This window comes from Manacus candei, unplaced genomic scaffold (genome assembly GCF_025592945.1).
Source record: "Manacus candei isolate 608988 ecotype Guabito, Panama unplaced genomic scaffold, ASM2559294v1 h1tg000014l, whole genome shotgun sequence".
Lineage (NCBI taxonomy): Eukaryota > Metazoa > Chordata > Aves > Passeriformes > Pipridae > Manacus > Manacus candei.
The window spans coordinates 25,892,085-25,915,138 of NW_026138062.1; the positions used below are offsets into that span (position 1 = coordinate 25,892,085).

The following is a 23,054-nucleotide window of genomic DNA, read 5'->3' on the forward strand; positions in this document are numbered from 1 at the left end:
GTGGTAAGGTTTAGAGACTTGGCAGGGATCCAGCTTCAAACCATATCATCTATGTAGATGAAAACAGAGTCCAAAAAGTTGAAAGAACCTCTTAAGGGATAAAAGAAGCTATAGATAAGTAATTATTTTCTTCAAGTGCTCGTCTTTATGTGCATTCATACTACAGACAATTCCAAGGAATATCTATTCAACTTCAATGCTCCTAATTAAGAAAAAATTGAAGAAACATTATCGCAAATGTAACACCATTCCTTGACCAGTCTCAAGGTACAGTACATAACACTTAGGGAGAATGCCTGTGACACAAGTTGTGACAGCTCTATAAATCTCAGATGCTGAGACACAGATCAGTTACTACTTGCACTCCCAATGAGTGGGTCCAAACTGCATTCTTTTGTATTCAATTACCTTGGAAAAGATTCTGTAAAAAGACTGACAGTCTTTTAAATTTTCAGTCATGGACACAAGGTGGAAAAGCTGAGATCAAAAAAGATGCCTCATTTTTAATAAATGAAGACTTATAAATGAAGTAGTACAAGATTTAGTGAAGTCAGGTAAATTAGCTTCCTAAGAAGGCAGAAGTCATTGCAACCAAAACATTTTGGGCAAACAATTAAGACCAATTCATGAAGAGCTATAGATTCAGTCAGTGAAGGTATTTTGTCAATCTACCCTTGAGAAGATCCCTGAAAAACTGAAATTATTTTAGGCTCCAACAGCAAAAGGTATATGGTAATATACAGCTCTCTGGTGAACCTACTAAAATTTTCTTATGATGCTGAGGACTGCAATCTATAACAACGCTTTCCCAAGGGGCACCTCTAACCAGACAGTAATTACATCTTGAGAGTATCTGGTTGTTACAACAGGCATGCAGTGAAGGTGTGTAGAGGCACCTTCCTTTCTTCAGAGAAAAGCCAAGAGCAAAGCTTTCACTTCATCTGACTGTCTAGTTAGATGTTTTGTTCCCTTTCTCATCCCACAAGAACTGCAGTAAGTACAGTCCACCAAGGTCTTTTGACTCTGTGAGTATACTCCATCTGGAAGGCTTTTAATGTCCTGCTGCCACATGGAAGGGAAATCTACAAGACTTGACTCGGTTATCCAAGAGATGAGCCTATATTGATGGATACAGATGCAATATTTTTGGTAGGGAATAACTTTGCATGGATGATGATACAGTTCACCTGGAGAGTCAAAATGTTGAATGCTTTCCTCCATGAAAAAATACATGAGATCAGACATAATCTGCTAATTCAGAAGTTACAGCTTCCAGTTCTAGTATCTTCTGCTTTTAACAGGTGATGTCTATCATGTTACGAACGCATTTTTTGAGGATTCCACAGCCTGTACTTTAAACTTGAATTTTTTTCCCAGTTGAAAACCACACATATATCCAGTCCTTCACTTGTGAAAAATGTCAGGTATATCTCAGTAGCTCAGAGCAGCTTTTCCTTCAATAGATAAGATAAGGTTCCTGAGGGGTCAGGCTACCATGGCAGCAGTTGGGTATTGTCACACTCAGCATGGTATAGTGGTGAGTATTCGCATGTAAATAGTTCACCTCTCTTGTACACTTCTATTATAAACATTGTTGCTGTTACTGTTTGTTTTCTTATCTAATTGCTGTTTTCAGTAAATTGTTTTGATCTCAGCCCCTGATCTTTACTTTTTGTGCCTCTAATTCTCCTCTCCAGCCTGATGCAGGGGAGAGAGAGAGATAAGTAAGCAAGCAGCACGTGGTTTGGAGTGGTTTCAGGAGGAACAGTAAATTGGAGAATACCAGTCCTAAACCATGACAGTCATATCTTGCTTATTTGAATAAGAGGAACTGCAGTAAGATTTTCTACTTCACTTTTCTTACTCTTACTGCAACTATGCATTTGTAGAATAGGCTATAAAGATGATGTATATTTAGCTAAATTCTACTTGCCAGTATTAAACTGGCTTTGGTACATACACTATGTTGATACTCATTAATTATTTCCCTAATTAATCATAAAAAATTCTAAGTAATATTTTTGAGATGTACCATCCACATACATGTACAATTACATGGGTCTTAAATACTTATTATCAATCTTGATGTGTAGGTAAGGCAAGATTGACCCTATTAGGTAAGCAGTTATGGAAAGGACCTAATGAGCAAAGAACAACCAAGTATCAACAAGTGATTCAGCTAACCAAAATATGACAGACCATATCATCTCACATCCTCATATTATTAGATGACAAAGAAAGATTAAATGGTATTCCCTGACTACTGAATATATTGAGGTTAATGCTACCGATGAATAGCTAGGATCTTTTACTTTGCCACAAAAGTGCTTCTCCCAGGACATGCATGAACCTGCAGGTTTCCACAGGGATGAGCAGTGTTCATTTTTCAGGAACTTAACCAGGAAAGGAAAAATTGCATCTTTTCTTCACCACTGTATCTCTTCTCAGTCCTATGTCCAAAATTACAAGGATATGGCATCTCTAACTAGAACTGCACAGAAGAACAGCATTCTTCCATTAGTTAAACAGCCTGCTTGAGAAATAGTAATGAAAGTTGATTATTAGAGAATACAAGCATTCATTTGATTCTACAATAAGAATGAGAAGTGGGCAACAAACAAGTTGTTGTTGTTGTTATTGTTGTTTTCACGTCTGTCTTAAATACTTCAAAATTAGTTGTGTCAGAACTGTACTTCCTGCATCCCTGACTTGTACAACCAAAGTATTACACTTTTTCAGTTGTCATCATAAATACACAAGGTATCAGATTGCCTTGCATGCATTTTCTTGAGTACAGCTTTAAGATGTACATTTACTTTAACATAACCAGAAACTCGGTATTACTCCTGGCTGTAGTTATATTCTCAGACTAAGATCACCAATCTTGTCTTGAACCAAAAATATTTAAGTATGCTTTCCATAATTTTGGATTTTATGAAAGATAAAGGGAGAATACCCTTTGCTTTCAATAAATGCAAAAAGTAAATACACAGAGCTTTCACTAAAAATACAAAAATCACCATATTGAGGCCTTTTATGTATTCAAACTTCTAGTAACAGAAATGTTAAGTCAATTCAAAATTGAAAAGGTCAGTTGTTAGTGTCAAATTGAACTGCCACAAAGCAAGTAGACATACATCAAGCAGACAATCAAGGCAAGTATGCCAAGTAACTGACAACTATAAACTTCTGTCTCATTAAAACACTGTCAAATTAACCACCAGGTCAATGTCATTGCTAGAAAAGTTTACAATTGATTCAGATGAGGAATGCTGATTTTTCTAGCAATCATTTTTGAAGTCTGAAAAGATAAATAAATAACAAAAGGCCTTTTAGTGGAAGGAACATGTTCAAATGGAAGTTTAACTCAAAAAAATCATGAAAGTTTCCATATCTGCAAAAGATACAGCAAATGAAACAGCAAAACATTACCTATTTGCAAGAACTTCAGGCTAACACAGCAAAGCCAAATGAATGTATTTAGCCTAAGTATTTTAGTATAAGTATTGCAACTGTAGCATTTAGACAGAATTCTTAGTTTTAACAATGCTTCTATCATCCACATCAGAGGATAAAAAAAAATGCCAAATGGAGGTATATCACAATCACGAGAAGGCATAACTAGTAGAAATAAACTTTTCCAATATCTGAAGAGTAGTCCTAGAAAAATAGAAGTTGCTATGACATAGGTAGCTCAGCTGAAGTTTCCTGCACTAATTCCATTATCTCATCAGTGGTACCTCACTAATGGAGCTGAGCGCTGCTGCAAACAGTCAGTACCCGTCATGGGTAAAGGGAGAGGTACATATGATTGATTGAATTTATCTAATGCTTCAAATAAAGTAATGTGCTGCTTTTAGGGCAGTTTCACATGCATTTTTAACTTAAAGAAAAGAGAGTTATAGATAGCTTTTTTCTCTATTAAATCTACACATGTGTAAATATACACAAGCCCTGAAAATTCAGGATCACATTTGGAAGCTTACACTCAAAACATCCTGGAAGTTCTCAAACCCTTATACATTCTATAGAGAATATAGACTCTTAAATTCTCTTAACTTGGATACAATATCCTGAAATTGGAAAACAATTTTCATGATCTATAGTATCCCTACTGCAGCTCCCTACTGCATCAAAATATTTTTGAAATTTATTGATATCCCAGGGAAAAATTTATATCCCAGAAATTTTTTTATATCCCTGAAAATTTATCGATAGCCCAGAAAGTTGTGGATGCCCCATCACTGGACGTGTTCAAGGCCAGGCTGATGGGGCCCAGAGCAATCTGATCTAGTGAGCAGCATCCCTGCCCATGGCAGGAGGGTTGGCACTAAAAAATCTTTAAGCTTCCCTCCAACCCAAACCATCCTGTGATTCTATGAAATCACCTAAAAGAAAGTTAACTATGGAAGCATCAGGAGATGCCTTACAGAGGGACCTTGGCAAGCTGGAGAATTGGTCTCACGTGAACCTCATGGAGTTCAAAAAGGCCAAGTGCAACATCCTGCATTTGAGTGGGGGCAATAACCAGTATCAGTAAAGGCTGATAGTGGTTGAAAAAAGTCCTTTAGAGAAGAACTTGGGGATATTCACAATTGAAAACTACTTATGAGTCAGAAATGTGCACTTGAGAGTCAATCATATCCTGCAAAGTTGTGGATGCCTCATTCCTGGAAGTGTTCAAGGTCAAATTGGACAGGGCTTTAGCAGTGTGGTCTGGTGAAAGATGCCTCCTCATGGTAGCCGGGTTGGAAGTAAGTATATAGTTTTTAAAAGTCCCTTCCAACCCAAACCAGTCTGTGATTATAAGATAGAAGTGGTAAGAAAGAAGGACAATTTTTCATAAAAGAATCCCATTGGTACTGGTATAATTCAAGAGCAAATGATTCTCCACCTCTAAATATTTCTTTATTATAAACTTTTCTGTGAGATAGATGAAACAAGCAGCGATCATTACTGTCTGACATGGATTATTTAATACAAAAGGTGAAAAATACAAACATTTATTTCAAACTTTTGATTAATCTTTTACTATTTTTGCAATATTTACAAAGAATTACAATTACTAATAGCTTTCGGTTCAACCAAATTACACGAATATCAATTAGAGTTCATATTTACACTCTCAGACCAATGATTTATAATGATCATTCAGATGAAGTGTAATACTTTGTGCCTTCCTGCCGTTAACTCTATATCCAACTGAAGCAAACTGAAAATTGAAAAAAGGTGGAAGATGTTTTTCCTTGGACTCTCTGGGTGCAATTTTACGAAATCATAAGATGGACATGAGGGATGAACTTCCTGCTGATTAAAACTTTAATTATTAAAAGCAGTTGCCTAAAAACTTGCTTTTTTACTATTATTAACCTCCAAGTTTCAGCAAATATTGCCAGAAGTGAGATAATCTTTTGCATTCAAATATATGATTTATCCTTATTTTAAAGGACAGTATAACTTTAACTTGCAAAGGTAAGATCTGAGTGAGTAGAAATCAACAAATTAACCCTGTGTTTCTCAACAATGAATCTTACAGTGACATTTTAAAAGATAAAATTATCAACAACATTCCAAAATTTGACCCCTATTTGAAACAGTATACCTGTTCCTTTTAATTGTAATGACTTGTTCGGTACAGAAAAGTAAGAAATTTTATTTTTACTTGTTGCAGTGCTTTGTAAAAAAAAAAAAGAAAAAATTGCTTACTTGCAGCTGAACTGAGTTATCCTGAAGACCTTCTACAATAGGAGAGAATCTGCCAACATTCCTTTCCTCTGCTGCTGCTGTTACAGCTTCCAAAATTTTTTCAAGGCTGCGAGAAAAGAGAAGCATTTCACTCAGGAGAGATATTTAAACTTGCTGTTCATTTGCTATCTGAAAAGACATGTTGCCAAATTATTCACCTGCCTCAATTTCTTGCATATAAATTTAGGTTTAAGCATTATATGTTTCCTTTGGAGATTTTTTGCAGCCAAAAAATGACTTACTGGATTATAAGGATTAAGATACCTTAAAAGTTATACTAACAAATTTTAAGAAAAAGAAAGGCTACATAACTAATTCTATCTAAGCAGTACATCCACATGTCAAAAAGAAAACTCTTATTGATACGACCACAATAAAAAAAAGAATCAGACAAAGGTATTCTGAAAACTGACAATATAATACAGATATTACTTTCAAACTTAAATTGAAAATTTTAACATTTAATTCAGGCATAACTATAATTTTGGATATTGTAAAATTACCTTACTATTTCCTACTTAAATACAGTACTTACATGTTTTCCTCTCCAACAATGCACATTGCAGATAGGAGTTTAACTATATCCGTCATCATGTTAGTTTGCTTGGGATCAATTGCTTTGGTCAGCAACAAAAGGCTCCTCTCTTCTCCCAAAATTCTTTCCAACCCATACTAAACAACAAAAGAACAGTTGTAAGGATAGTTGGAGGGAATCCAAATGACTATTGAATATCTAGTAATGACAGTGATGGTTCCCTCAAGTAAGTATTTCAAATGACATTTCAGTCTGTCAAATACTTTATTAAAATAATTAAATGAAAGAAAAGTCCCAAATAGGTCACTTATACTGTAAAAAGGGTATATACCAGCATCAGAAGTTCACATTATTGGTTGGGAATATAGAGAGGAAGTGGCAGACTTCTGGCAGACACAAAGAACTTCAAACCACAGCTGACCAACCCACCACTTCCCAATTGCACAGACTTGCACCCATTCATCATGTACCTTATCTGATTGAACTGCAGTAATTTAGATTTCCAGATTAGATAAAATCCCATACCTTATTATTCATGAAGGCTCTCAAACACTGTATAACCTTATGCTGACTCCTCTTCACAACTCTGTCCTGACTGAATAAATCAAAAGTTTAGTGTAATTAAATGCTGTTTACATACTATGAAAAGCTTGCAATTTTATGTTAAATCATCCTTACTTTTTTATCTCAACCAATCTTTCCAAAACATCCAATAGCAGTCCTAGACCTTCTCGGCCAAAATTTTCAACCCAGCTAGAGAGAAAGAAAAAAGACATTTAAAAGAATTGACAATTAAAAAAAAAAGACTAATCCTAGTGAATGAAAATTGTGAATTCATCCCAGTGAATAAAAGCAAGTATAACTGGATCATTTGAAATATCTCCAAGTGAACACAACAAAAATTTAAAATTTTAGCTACTACCAAAGCTATCTTTTGGTGAGGTTAAACCCTTGGCAAGTTGTTTCTACATGAAACAGCTGCTTCATGGTCCTGTTTGGTATTGCTCAAAATCCCTTGGTATCAAATGCATGTAATGGCATAATGACAGTAGTACTTAAAATTATAGGAATAAAAAATAGATCAGATGCTTTTATTTTTTTTTCCCCTAAAAGTAAATATATTATGAAAATAGATTTTCTCTTTCCTGAATGGGTGTTTTGTTCTGAAACAGATTATGCAAATAAATGTCAATTATTTTTGGCATTTCTGGCCATATCTGTCCTAAAAATAATCCTACAAGACCATGTCTTAGCATATTTTGTATTAGCAGAATTATGCACAGCCACTTTGTTGTACATCCAACAGCTGAGGGTGCTCAGAATGATCAAGTGCCTAAAATACTGTTGTATTATTATTGCTTTTTCCTCTGCTTCCACAAAAGAAAAATAATTACTTTTACTATCCAAAGAAAACACTCAGCTTTTTGTCAGTCTGACAAAACATCAAGTTATCAGTGCCCCTATTTTCAATGTATTAAAAATGTCCTCTTAATGAAATTAAATCTGTTGCAACTATTACACAAAAAGAAAATAAATAGCTGCAGATAACCACTTATCTGCAATACTATGCACAGTTAAATCACTTGAAGCGCTTTTGATGAACTGTGCTGGCAATTGTGAGGTCAAAACATCCAAATTATTTACTTGAAGATTAGTGACCAAGATTTTCCTTCTGAGGCTTTATTTTATACTGATGGAATATAAACACTGCTTTTTGCAGTAAGCCACAGATATCAATACATTTTTCTCAGTACCAAGGATCAAACCACTCAATGTCACAATTCAGATTTTCTCTGTGAACTAAAAATACATTTTACAAGAAAGACTAATTGAAAACAATGTTGTGGAATCACTTCTTGCATTAGAAACTGAAATGTCAACAAGATTTAAAAGTTAGGTTGATTAAACTATAGTAATTGAAAAATCAGAAAAAAAACCTAAATTATATATTGTCAAAAATATCACGGCCCACAAATGTTAAAAATGTCAGCCTAAATTCAATCTAAATTTAATTCTCATCCTGTTAAAAAAGCATACTTTTATCCATTGTTATTATACATGCACAAAATAAAATCCCAAAATTTAATCAGTTATTTCTCATTGTCCATATCACATGAAGCTGAAGTCTAAATTAATCATGGATTTATAGCAGCTGAACCAGAGTTCAGTATTTATGTGTCAATGCAAGTTCTTACTCAAAGATCTGGCTGCTGATAGGAAAATCCAGGTCACCAGTGTGTCGCTGTTCCATTTTTGCTACTTTTGTATATAAGCCCTACTTAAGAACTTATGTTTTTTACTAAGGTTATTTGAAATGCTCAGTTTAAGCCTAGTGAAGTCTATCTTAATAGACTTTTCTCAGTACCACTCAATATATCAGAAGACTGCTTCAGAAAACATATGTTCTACTGGTTGTGATCCTTCTTTTGATTTGTAGACTAAAATGTGTTCATGGACAAGCAGTAGAGATTTTGTTTATTGAACTGCTACTTAAATATCTCTTCTCTGGTGTTTTTGCAAGTCATAGTCACTCTATTTCCAATTCAAACCTGTCAAATTCAGACCTATTCTTAAGCCATCCATTAACTTAATGATTTCATCTCCACTCCAAAACTTATAGTTCTTTTATGCTGTCTCTACATTCTGCATAATGTTTCAAATTGAAGTTATATTTTAATAAATTATGGTCAAGCTAGGACTTTAGATTCAACTGTGAACCTTTTTACCTACTGTAGTTGATATCTGAACAAAGTTAAAACCTATGTTGCAATCAGTGCAATACTCTGATATCAACAATGCATCATCAAGATGACAGGTTTTGTTTTGTTTTATTTTTTGGGGAGTAGGGGGTTAACTTTTCTCTTGGTATGTGGGAGAGAGGCAGCAAAGGGAATGACATACAAAAAGATAAAACTATCCACTCATATCAAGAACAGAGAGAAAAGATTGCTCTAAGCAGAAGTTGCCACACATTTCAAACATTTCATGTTTCTCTTTCCAAGCCTATAGTAACAAACAAAGTTTTCTTTGTTAAACCTAAATGCAAATAAAAAAATAAAAAAAATTGCTGGAGTTGTGAGTTGTTGGAATCTTTTTTAAGAAGGGGAAGCAATACTATATCTAAAAGTAGTTTTACATTCATGAAGGAAGTATATCTTCTGTAAAACTCTCTGTCAGAATAACTCAGGTTAACATAAAGCATGTTTCTTCCCACGTGAACCATTATATATTCTAAATAAGACAAGACAATCCAATTAAAAAACAAACTAATAGAAGGAAAGAAGCAAATACCCATACAGAAGACCCATACGAACAACTCTGCCAAGCCAGACACAGAAAAAGTTGTATAATCTTTTTTAGATCATGTCCCATCATAAGCATTCCCAACATTTCTTTTGCATTATCTTGAACTAAACCCAAACTAGTTTTCCAAATCATGTGTTCAGTCACTGTCTTAAACAGTAACTCTAAAACTAAAGGATGTAAATAGAGTAGAATAGAAAAAAAATACAATATAATAAAGTCAGCATTCACAAATCAAGCTGCATGGATCAAATCAAAATTCAAGACTAATATCAGTAATTACTGAAGAGTTAGCCTTCGTTCAAAAAAGCACAAGTAAATGAATGTTGTGCTTTCTTCTGTATACTCTACAGACATGGAAAAAATAACCAGAGGGCAGCAAGGAAGAAAATTTACAGTACACTGGACAGAAGTAGTAGCACGCAACTAAAAATATAAATGTTTTCTGGTGAACAAACTTACATCAAGGTGCCTAACTCCCATTATTGATCACCCTGACAAAATAGTTTAAAAGATCAAAGTGTTAGAGAATATTTCAAAAATAAAAATGGAAAAAAATTTTTACCATTTAGCACTAGAAAACAAAGGGAACTGCTCTGCACTACATTTAATTTATCTTCTCTTAGAATCGCCTTGCATAGGCCAGTGAACTCTATTAAAAAATAATAAAACTACAGAAGATATATAATCAATGAAAAAAAAGAAAAAATTACAACCATTCACTAATGCATACACATTCATTAACTGGAAAAACTTGAACCATTTACATCTACATATCCATTAATTTTAATCCATTAAGAAATGAGAATATGATTAATCTCTGCAATATGTGTTAATGATGTTACCTGACAGGATTACTAGTCAAGGACACACGGAGAGACTCTAAGCAAGTGACTAGTCTTTCATCTGTTGACCCAGATTTTAAATCCTGAATAAACTCTTGAGGTGAAATCTTCCTACTGTTCTTGAGACTTCCCTGAAACACAGAAAATACATTAGTTTTTTATCTGGTGCATATAGAACTCAAATAGATTATTAATGGCTAACCTTAATTTCTGTTCCTTGAAAAATATATAATGTAGACCTAAACCTGTAAGTGTAACCTGTAACCTGTAACTGATCTCTATCTACTATATGCCAAATGATGACTAAATTTTGGTCATCTTATGAACAAATTTCTAATCAGTAGACAAAAGTAGCAGGCATCAACTGTACAAATTTATCACGCATGCTCAGTGAAATACAATTGTTGTAATGAATGGATTCTGTTTATGCATTGCAAACACCTTAATTTTCAATTTTCAACTGAAGAAAAAATCAGTTCTGAGGTTCTCTGAAGAGATCATAAGGCACAGGTCCCAAAGGGTGACTGCAGTCACAAGACTACAGCACACCAGAAGAATATTCAGAGTGTTACTGTAGTAACTTCTGTTCTTGCACGCAGTGTTGTAAAACACTTCTCTTCAGATGAAGACTATATGAGATTGGCTAGCTTTGGCTCTAAGGGTTAAAGCAAAAGAATATAAAAAATAAAAATGAAAAAACCACATTAAAAGAGTCCTTTTTTAGAACTAAAATTCTAAAGTTGAACCTCAGCTGCTCATTTGTTGTGTTGGCCATCTGTAAGAATCCAGTGCAACACAAATATGACTATTGATGCAACAACATAAAAGACACTTACTCAAACCTTCAGGTTTGGATTTTGCCTTGTTTTTTGGGTTTTGCTCTTTTTGGCAGGTGGGGAGGCAAGTGGGGATGTGGAGAACAGGGAGATAAAAAGGAAAATGCAATAGCAAGTTCATGTAGCACAGCAAAAGCAGTTTCATGCAAACAAAATACTTTCTGTTCCAAGCAATACAGCCTGAAAGAAGCCGGTTTTGACTCATCACTGTATCTGTCTTGCCAAATGTTGATTAAAATAAATACAAGATATTAATGATTTTTCTGAGGGATATATAGTATCTGTTGTTTTAAAAAAAGTAATCATTCCACTGAACTAATGAAGTTCTACAATTTGCAAGTAAATGGGCAAATCTAAGAGGCGTTGACCCAATTAGTAAGAGTATCCTCTCCTTTTTTTCAGTATAGTAAAGACAAAATTTGTAGACATTGAAAAATAAGAAGTCAACTCCACCTAATATCCATTTCACATGAAGGATATTTTCTACAGAACATATCTAAATTCAAAGAAAGAGGCATACAATGTTGCATACAACCTATATTTGAGTTAATTCGTTGCAAGACTTCTTTTTTTGAGAGCAGAAGCACAACTGTCATGTTGCACCACAGAGACTTACTAAATAATTCTTGACTAACTAGTGGCTTAAGTCAGGAATTGAAGAGAATTAGACTTGCAGTGCAATAATAACTTGAAACTATTCACTGTAAATAGTGATGTGGTCTCATTATGTTATTATAGATAGCTTCATACAGATGATGTTTTCTCACTTTGGAAGATCCTCAGGAAGTATTGAGAATTAAGCTTTTCTCCTTATGAAGTTTCTATGAAATAGTTTCTAGCAGAGAAGTGAAGTTAAAAGCTGGGAAGCATAGTTGACAGACCAGGCTGCTGAGCTGCCATTCAGAGGGACATCAACAGGAATTTCAGGGAGTTCCACAACAGAAAATGGTAAATCTTGAACCTGAGGAGGAATAACCTTATGCATCAACATGCGTTGGGGCCAACCAGCTGGAAAGCAGGTTTGTAGGAAAATTGGGGTTCTGATGGATGACAAGTGCATGGACGGTAAGTGCATCACCAGCGAGATTGTCATTCCCCTCAGGTAAGCAGTGGTGAGCATCTGGAGTATTGTGTCCAGTTCTTGACTCCCCAGCATGAGAGAGACATGGACATATTGGAATGAGTTCAGAAAGGGCTACAGACACAATTACAGGAGAATCTGTAGTACATGGAGAGGTAGATAGATTGTTTAGCCCCAAGAAGAGGAGGCTCAGGGGAACCCTATCAGTGAAAGGTCAAGAAGTAAATACTGAATTATAAGAAATTGGTTAAATATTAGGCATAAACAAAACTTGTCCTCTCTTCCCTTGTATTTTTTTAAGTTTGAGGCTGGTCAAGCACTGGAACAGGTTGCCCAAGCAGGCTGTATAGTCTCCTCTATCTGAGATACTAAAAAGGGAATAGGCGAGAGGTAGGACAAGACTATTCCAGAAGTCTTCCAGTCGCAATCATTCTGTTCTATGACTCTCTAATAACAGAACATTGTGAACTATAATACTCTCTGCTCCAACTATATTTTCTCAGACTTGATAAACAGATGCTCCAGACACCAAAAAACAAACTACTGCCAGGAATCATCCTGAAAATAGAGCATCTCATATTATATTTTGGAACACCACACATAGTGCATGGAGATTCCTATTTGTTTAAATATGAGAGCCACTTCCAATAACTATGTTCCACATAAAAAATAGATGAGATGTCCGGGAAGGGATGAGGGTTGAGGAGAGTCTGGAGGAGAAATCTAGGAAACTCAGAGAAAATAAAAAAAAAAATCCATAACAATAAATGCTCCCACAAACAAAAAGAAACTCAGTGTTTTCAGTTTTCTTTCATGGATCTTCCCAGCTCATCTCTGCATAGGTGAGATAGCGAATTAACTAGAGACAAAATGACCACACAAACTCCTAGCATCCTTCATGACAAAGTATTTAACTAAATGTTACAATAGTTCTCCAGTTGGAAATTTCAAGAAGTCACAGAAATTCTGCTGGCAGCTCCTGCTGTGCATAGACTTCTTAACAAGCACTACTTGTATGCCTAAGCATATGGATTAATATCCGGGGTGCAGAATCTGTCATTTCCAGTGACTTCTCCCAGCAGTCCTGCTGTAAAATTGCTTTTGTTTTGATGCACAGTCATATAAGACAGTCATACAGACAGGACATACAGTTAAGATAGCTAGAAATATTTTTGAAAGAATTTAATGTAATCAATAGTAATGTGTACAGTGGGAAGGTCACATGGGACAAGAGCCCAGCTGGACTATAAGAAGCCACTAGAACGACATTTCAGAGAGCCTCATGTGACCCATCTGAAGACAGTGTCACAAGCAATGGAGACTCACATCAACATTCATACAGTAACCAGCCATCCTGTCTCAGACTCAGTTCCCCACCTGAGCACTATCCTATGCAATAAACTGTGAATGTCTGTACAACATACCCACAGTGCCAAGTATCACTTAATCATAGTCATGCCATATAATAAGTTCTGCAACATAATAAGAATATGATACATCTGCCAGTGCTTAAATGAGAGCTGCATTTGGTACCAATTGTGAAACTGATTATATTAGCTATATTTCAGCATGGGAAACGCTGCTTAAGTTCAAAATGCTCAAGCTAACTGAGAAACAGGAAACATCTTGAGGCATCAGTGCCTCTAGAAATCTAATTGCTCAACTGAAGAACAACTGGTCTGTGAGCAGATGCAGCATGAAGTCAGCATTAATTAATTAGTTAAAACATTACAAAGAGTAATGTGAACAACAAAAACAAAATATTGAGAAGAAAAATCACTTTAAAACCTAGTTTGTGTGTGTTTTGAACATAAAAAATAGCAAAACTTATGGTAGCGTAACACGATAGCAATGCTGTTTTATTTCCACTTGAGTATTAACTCCATAAAATGGAATTTTCTTTTCAAAATTTTTTTTTATGCAAGTATTACTGTGGAAAGAGGTGTGTTTTATGAATATTGCAAAGGATTTGTGCATTTCCAAGAAACAGAAATCCTAATACTGAGGTCAATGGTGAAGCTTTGATTATAGTAGAGTCCAGTTTGATCATCAGAGGCTATTTTATTTTCAGTGATTCATTAGAGGTACAGTCTCTGTTCTTCATTTATATAGTTTTTAAAATGATAACTGCTTTAAATGAAACCTGCTCAGTACTCAGCATAAGTTATAAATGAGGATATTTGTCCCAACACAGTATAGCTTAGTATCCATCTCCTTCAAGTTTGAGAATTATGAACTATCAAAAGAAGTTACTGCAGTATCAGTCCTAGAAAGAGAGTGGGATGGGGTTAGTTGTATGTAACAGGAGCTATATGGCACTTCACCTGTTCTGAAAAAGCATGACACTCTTTCAGGAAGTCAAGGTAAACCAGAAGTTAGCCAAATACTCTGGGTGTGCAGTGCACTATTCTCTCTAGACTGAGAAGGCACTCAGACAATCCAATGAATTTGAGACATGAAAGCCCATGCCAGGAACAAAGTTTTCAAGTGTGAGGGAAGGAATTTCCCATCACAGGAGCTCCAGCAGTAAACTGAAATCATCTGCAGCTCTACTGTATCAAACAGCTGAATCTGTGCCTCACAAAAACAGTTCCTCGCAGTTATACAACCGGTGAACGTAACCTCCAGTAAGGACACAACCACAGAAACAGAGTTCAGGAAAGACAAGTTTCCCTGTATGGATTGGTCTTTAGTGATCTCCCACAGCAGAAAGGGGAATAGTGGGCTAGCAGCAGAGAATGGGAACAGAAAGGAAAAAAATGCTGTTGAGAGCTTCAGGAAAACATGCAAGACAACAGTGTTGGAACATATCACTACCCTGGGGGAGGAAACAGACCTCTCGTCTTCAACAGAGTACCTTGTACCATGCCATACTATACATATGGTATACTATATATATACATATATATATACACATTATACTATGCTGTTTGGGCATAGTGCAAGAACCTCCATTGTCAAAACACAAGTGTGATGACATCCAAAGACAAAAGAAAAATTATTTATTGCAAATGGCACTCAGAAAGAAAGATCAATGAAACTTGTTATATAGGTTTCAGGTCTTTCCATGTATTAAGTGCCAGGAAGCAAAAACATGAAAACCTTTCTCTTGAGAAAGAGAGCCTTAACATCACCAACATCAGAATGCTAAGATTCCAGCAACAGATGTGGATACAGCAACTCTGCATAGCCAGTCATGTCACACTACTTTTAAGATCAAACAACTGAGGTCTTAGAATACATGTGGAGGTTAGGGGTGTCCATGACATATAAACCCTGACATGCTGTTTTGGGTAGATAGACTTCAAGAATGTTGTGAGATTTACTAGCCTGAAGTTCCCTGATTTTTAGAGATAAAATATCTCTAAAAAATAAAAAAACAACCAAGCTGGTATTAAGGACCTGTTATGCTATAGAAGGACTAGTAGCTTTGAAGAACTCATCTTAGCTAAAACAATCTCCAGGCAATTCAGTCCTGCTCTAGGCGTACCTACCTTCCTAAAAGTGCTAGAGCATTACACTAATAAAGTACATCATTTAATGTAGACAATAAGATAAATATCTCATTTAAATTACTATATTTAATGTTTGCTTTTCTTAGTATGTACTTATAATTACATACAGGCCATTTTTACTGATATCTCTGGTCACATGCAGCAGTGAGAGTCAAAGACTCAAACGCATGAATTCTAAAACAATCAGAAGATCTGAGAACAGTATTGGCACTGCAGCATTTAGCACTGGAGTCAGTCCCCACGCTGCAAAAACTAAACAGCTCTTCTCATGCCAACCGAATCCTTAAACTGGTCCTTACATACAATTCCCTGTACTGCTTTAAAACAACAAGTAATTATCCCTATAAGTAAAAATGGGCACTAATTGGCTTTGTGCACAATATTTTCATTATCAGCTATTACATAACATCACAATATGAATTCTGTATTGAATTTTTCAGGTATGAAAAAGGTTCATCAGTTCAGGAATTTAATTAATTAAGAAATTTAAACAATGCTAGAAAAAAGGTTCACACCAAACATCTGTAAGAAGTTTTCCGTAGAATCTTTCTATCTCCACTAATAGCCGCCTCTTTACCAAAAAGAAATGCTGTTTTGTGTACAGAAGACACACTTCAAACACAAGTGACTATCTGCCATCATACCTTGTAAAATAATGAGATCGATACTAACATTTTTAAAGCATATTGTGAGAAACGGAAGCTGGTCAAAAGAATATAACATGCATGCATGCATCACTTTTTCTCTCCAATAGGAAATAAGGTAATCATTAAGTCATTTTGGTATACTTCAGAGACATTTACTTACAGACTTTGAAGCAGTGCTAATATATTGCATCACCATTTCTTTTTTGGTATTAAAATCCTTTTCTCTCAATGGCATCTTCTTGTCTTCATTTAAATTCATATCTTCCTGGAATGGGAGAGGAAAAAAATGCCATACAGCAACAGAGTGATTTAAATATGAGAGACTGATATAAATAAAATAAAGGCACAAAAATATGAACTTAGGCAAATGAAAGCTGTTATACAAAGAACCTTTCATAAGTTGTTAATAAAACCATAAATATCATTATCCATCTTCCCTTGTAACCTCAACTCAGACTGAAAAAAAACAGTCAGCTATGCTGGGATTAACAAGTGCATCACAATCATTATTAGCACACTCTTTTCTTAGAAATGACCTACAGTTTCAGACAATGTAGTAAATTACAGAAAAGCATTATTAACACTTCCCAAAACATTTATAAGTGTCCTCAAACCAGTATCTTAGGTATTTTTAATATAAATTTTAATTTGTTCCATAATTCACTTCCTCAGTTCCCAAATACTTAATCCTGGGCAGCAGAATCTGGTTTGCACTGAGAGTAGTTCACAAAATAATATTCATCTTTGCAATATGTAAGGCCAAAATTCTTAAAGATTTGATCATTAAATCAACACCTTCAACTGTTATCAAAACTCCATCACAATTCATTCACTCCAACATAAATCCAGAGGTCAAAAAGAGCAGAGGCTCTATACTCAAAGCCACACAGTAGCTATTCACTGTCATTTCTGACACAGGGACTTCTACTGTTCCAGCCTAGAAATGTGCTGATCATTGTAATCAGTTGCACATCTATGAGAAATGGCATTTCCTACCATTGTGGAGGTGAAAAAATTAAAAATAGTTTTAAGGAACAATTAACAATTTTGGCACACACATATACAAGCACACAGTATGTGCATTACCCAAGCTTAGCAAGAATTACTGCAGTTATTTTCAGCTGAGACTCATGAGGTGAATCCCCACCAGCTTTGGCAGGAGCAATGCTACAAAATCAGTGGGTAACCATCTTGATATCAAAGTTATTTCACCTAGTCAGAAATCAAACACCACAGACAAGCCTTTGAATTTATACTACACTGAAACATAAGTTTCCTTGTCTTTCAGTAGTTTTCATGTCGAGTAGAATAGAATCAATCACAGTTCCTTGAAACATTTAGTTTTGTATAAATCCAAGATGTGAGAAGCCATTGCAGAAAATGCTTGACCACTGTCCTGGTTTCAGTTTGGATAGAGTTAATTTTGGTGAACTTAACTTGAACAAACAGAAAAGCTTTTCACATTATCCTATAGAAGTTGCAAAGTTCATTCTTCTGTTTAAAGCAGTTTTTTTCAGACTTGCTCTTTTAGGTGCTCCAAAAAGTAACTGCTGAACTTAAATAAAAATATCTAACTTCTAATAACAAAAACCACCAAGAACTAACAAACCTATCACCACAAACTGTATTCCATAATCCCAGATATAACAGCAAGGTAATTTATAGGAAATATTCTGTGTGTGCAGTAAAAAGTCATTTCCTTGTTCTTGTTTTTAACAAATGAAACATCATTAAAACAATTCATTTATACTGATTAGAAGCATTCAGCAATGCAAGTGGCAAATCAGTTGTGCCTGAGTTTATAAAATACTTCAACTCCATCCTTGTATTTCTTAAATAATTAAAATATACTCTATAGGTGAATTTTCCTCTTGGAAAATAAGAATGATGGATATTTTCCTAATAGCACTCAATGACGTTAATTATTAGCTTTAACTGTCTGGTTTTATGAGCTCTTTCATAACTTTTATTACCAAAACCACACAGGATGCTACTGCATAGAATATTGGGACAAGGAAGCAGTATGCATCCAAAAAAACCCAAAGTGTAACATAACATGTTCGGTAAACCCTCAGAATTTAAAAACTTCTCCCTTCAATACTACTACATTAACTATTTTTATTTTGTGCAAAATTAGCTCTAAAAGTCTGCCTACAACATTCACCAATCCACCCTCCTCGAATCACTTAATTTGATCAGAACAGCAAACTAGAGGCTACAATATATAATTAGCTATGTAATCTACTGTGACTAAACTAGCTTTAATTCCAGTCCATTCAAATGTGGATAATCTGAAAAATCCTTTCTGTAGTACATGTTACAGATAAAATAACACTGATAAAGTAGCTTATCAAATACAGTTTAAGTACTATGTTATTCAATGAAACTAGGAAAGCATTCAAATTTTCCAGATGTCATCATTACTTTAACATATTTTTTGTAAAGTCATTTTAAAATTGGAATTAATTACTTCAGGATCCATAGATATAAGCATTTCTATTTACCTAGACACACAATAGTAGGTTTCTGAGGATTTATTGAAAGTTTCTATTTTTTATGGCATACTATTAACATCACAGACTATCCTGTATCAGAATTTCTGTGGAATGGCAGAGAAATACAACCTATACACAGGGGAGTGTAGGCAGGGAGGCACACCTTCAAGTTTTATTAAAAAACTGTCCCATTTCCTAACATTTGAATAACTATGATTCACTATGAAATTTCTAAGAGAAGCAGGATACCAGGTATACCAATAAAAACAGACCATGTGAAAATGAGTACCAATACAAAAGTCGCTAACACAGTTAATTACTCCTCTCCTTCACCAGCTTAACCATGTAAATCCTGAATGCTATCTCTCACTTAAAGTTCTCCAGAGTTCTACAAAAGCATCATAAAACTAAGCTGCCATTACTGAGTACTAGGAATTACAAATTCCACACAGGTACTTCTCTCATAGTACATTTCATTTCCTCCACATCCCTGCCTCTGGTAGTCCCTTTGTGTTTCTTGAAAATTACTTGTTACTTGCTGTGAGACAGAGAAAGAAATAATAATCTAGGTATTACTCTCCTTGTTAACATTCTCTTGTGCTCTTCAGATTGCAGTCACTCTTTTCTCATGGCCATTTCATGTTTAGTTTTCAATTGCTCAAAACGTCATCATCATGATAAAAAAATTCAACCTACTGAGGTGGTACCAATGCCACATGACCTTTGTGACTGCTCTTTTGTAGCACAGTAACAATGACAGCTAAGGAAAGAAGCAAATTTGAGACTGCATTTGCAGATAAATGTTGCTTTGGAGGCAAGAACCTTAAGTCTTTATTTTGTGCAAGAGTGACATGGAATATAAATTCGGACCAAAATCCTGCTGTGACATTTAGAGGCATAAAATCCTTTGTAAAAGTTTCAGGTCATCTTAAAAGGAAGCAGGATTCCCCATTTCTTGATCCTCCTCAAAATGTGTTGCATAATCTCACTTCCAACAATTAGAAACCTTTAATTTCCATTTTAAATAAACTTGGAGCAAAAGTTTGTAGAAATAATTCCTGTAATTTATTCCCTGAGAAACACTCTAATCACATAATTACAACTCACAACACCAACAATATTAATAATTCATGTAAAGATTAGAACACCTGCACAAAAGAGGGCTCTGCCTATCAATTAGCCACACTGTAATTCTTTAAGTAAAAGAAATGAGTGTAAGACTCTTACCATCATTTTTTCAAACAGTGCTATGATTTCTCTTTCCGACAGTGGTTTTGGAGCAAAATCCTCTGGATCCATAGATGTGGATGACCAATCTGTAGAATGTGACTGCTTCATATGCGGCAGAGGAGGTCTTTCTTTTTTACTTTTTGGAATTCTTATACTGGCAAATCTATCCAACTGAAAACATAAAAGGTATAACATATCACATACTGCTTCATTTTATATAACCCTAACTACCATATGTGTTCTTGGAAGCTAAACACCCTTATTTTTCTCTGGTAGCTTGCCTGTTATTTAACTGTCTTATTTTTGAGGGTTTTCCTAAAGATACATATAACAGTCGGTGGCCTTAGCACTTGAGTTAACAGACCAGAATCCCATTATGTTATAGAGAAATTGTGCAGAACACAACAATTTTACAGAAAGTTTGGAGGAATAGATATATACAAAACCAATTTATGAAGAATTCTTTCCAACCATTACATGGAGAATGTAAGAAAGCAGGCTTATTTACCAAAAACATAGTTTAGAAGTTGTTTTTGTCACTCTGAAACAGCTGTACTCCTGACATGGCAACAGAGTACATAGATATGCAAAGAAACTACTTGTTATTAAAAGACAAGTTAGCATAACTAAGACACTGTTCTATTTATGTTTAATTTCCATCATGTTATACAAAATTTAGTGCCTTTCTTTGTTCCAATTATTTAGAATTCATTTAGGAGAAGCATAAAAACTATCAACTCCTTTATTAATGCTAAGTAGGGTACACTTATGATTTCATGAATAATCCTTATGACTAATCAACAGCCCAAGTCAATTGCTCTGGTGTTACTCTTTCAAGGGACAAAAAAACTCCTTCAAAAAGTGGTTTTGGTTGTGGGGTTTTTAACTGGTTAGATATTTATCAACTTTTCCATAAAGACTTGCTAAGTGAAGCTTCACACATATTCAGTGCTAGAGCTTGTGTGTTTTAATGTACACACAAGGATCAACAACGCAAAAGCAGCTGACATATGTAATGAGATGTGCTAAATCTTAATCATCTTTGTAGCAGCCTTTTGAACAGATGTGAACACCAGTATAACATTTGTCAACACAGAAGTTACAGTAACATTTGATGCATAAGAGATTTTGAACAAGATTTCAACCATATCAATAGACGTATCTTGAAATGCTATGCAAAAATATTGAGGCTTCAATATATCTTTAAGATAAGTATCTTGAGTTATCACTTAATAAGTACATCAAAGTTACCAAACTAAATGGTAAGTCAAATTATTACAGCATCTGCGGAATTAAGATCAGAGAGAGCAAATAAAATAAGTAGCAAAAATTGAGTACAAGTGTTACACTCTAATTAGAGCAAGAATTGACTGACTATCAGTCATCCAAGAAGAGAGGTATAGAAGAAAACAAAAAGACTTTAATTTTTCCTGTTCAAAATTGCAAAGGAACAGTTTTTGGAAGATAGAAATAGATTGTAAGCCACTTACATACAGATGGTTGTAGAACATGCAAAAGCAGAAAATTAATATAGCATAAACATAAAAGAGCTCAGCATGGATGATAAGGCCCTTCAGTGTCCCATCAAATCAGCAGGCAATGAGGAAAGCACACTCTACAGGAATAATTACATTGGCAAGACCCAGGAAGAAAGAGAATGCAACAAAAGCAAAAGGGAGAGTAACATCAGTGGAAGTGAAATATAGAGTCATCAGTGGAAAAAACCACCTTACATCTTGACTAGAAAGCAATTTCCCTTTCTGCCTTTAAAATCAGAAGTCTACAGTAAGCACAGGGGGAGGAAGCCAGAAATGCAAACTGAAATGACTAGACTGGAATGGCACAAAAATCATATTATACGAGATTTTCCTTCTAAAGCAAGGGTTTTCATAGAGCATTGATGAAAGGCAGCCCGCCTCCTCCAAAGAATGAGTTTGCCAGTAGCTTCTCAGCCCCACGTCCATTATAAAGTAGATAACCTAAGAAACAAACCATTATATTTGAAGATGATTCATACACAGATTTGAAGTAAATGTAAAGGGAAGACACTTGGGCTGAAATAACAGATTTCAGCCCCTCAATCAGTCAACAGAGAAAAAATTAAGTTTTACAGAGCTGTACCCTACACTGCTTTTTCAATCTCGCCTGAAAAAAATCTCAGTCCCTTCCTCATAATCTGTGTTCCCCAAGTGTCTCCTCTTCCTTCTCCTGCTCCACACAGCATCAACAATAGCAGTTCTGGCCAGGCAGAACCACCCTCATCTCTGCCATGTAATAGCTCATGCAGTACCAGAGTTCCACTATAAACAGACAGCACTAATTCAGGGATGAGAGCCCATTCCTCCTTGAAAAGGAATATTTCAGTTGTTCCCATTTTTAGGTTATGTTTTGGTTTTAGGCTTCTCTTGAATATCAGATTGTATAGTAGATGTTTTGCATCATTACACATCAGGCCATAACATTCGCATTCCCTCTATTCAACAAATCCTATACCACTTGTCCTAGAGGAGGGAAGCACACTCTTGGAATATATTTAATCAGGCAGAACATGTAAGACAAATTAAGATAATAGGATTATAAGCACATTTAAACATGTGTCAAACTAATTACTTTCAATAATGTAAAACAATGCAGTCTTAAAAGAAGATTCCAAAACATTATTAAAAGGAAATTCACAACAAGACTTGCACAGCAGTACAGTGAGGATATTCTACATACATTTCCCTCTTGAATTATACATTGATAGTGCTTCAAAAAAGTTTATACCTCTCAATATTCCATACAGGCAAATAATTTCATGGTCCACAGAAAGCACTATACAG

The 23,054-nt window shown here is 35.0% G+C and overlaps 1 protein-coding gene across 1 annotated transcript in view; it reads right to left on the bottom strand.

Annotated features, from left to right (window-relative positions):
- Positions 1–23,054, bottom strand: part of DIAPH3 (diaphanous related formin 3) — a 204,700-nt gene that overhangs the window by 165,443 nt on the left and 16,203 nt on the right. Inside the window, exons 3-9 of the mRNA XM_051778911.1 lie at positions 20,230–20,403; positions 16,668–16,772; positions 10,429–10,559; positions 6,959–7,033; positions 6,806–6,875; positions 6,281–6,417; positions 5,707–5,812 (exon numbers count right to left, since the gene is read on the bottom strand). Of these exons, the coding sequence (XP_051634871.1) occupies positions 5,707–5,812; positions 6,281–6,417; positions 6,806–6,875; positions 6,959–7,033; positions 10,429–10,559; positions 16,668–16,772; positions 20,230–20,403 (798 nt within the window). The remainder of the gene's footprint in view (positions 1–5,706; positions 5,813–6,280; positions 6,418–6,805; positions 6,876–6,958; positions 7,034–10,428; positions 10,560–16,667; positions 16,773–20,229; positions 20,404–23,054) is intronic.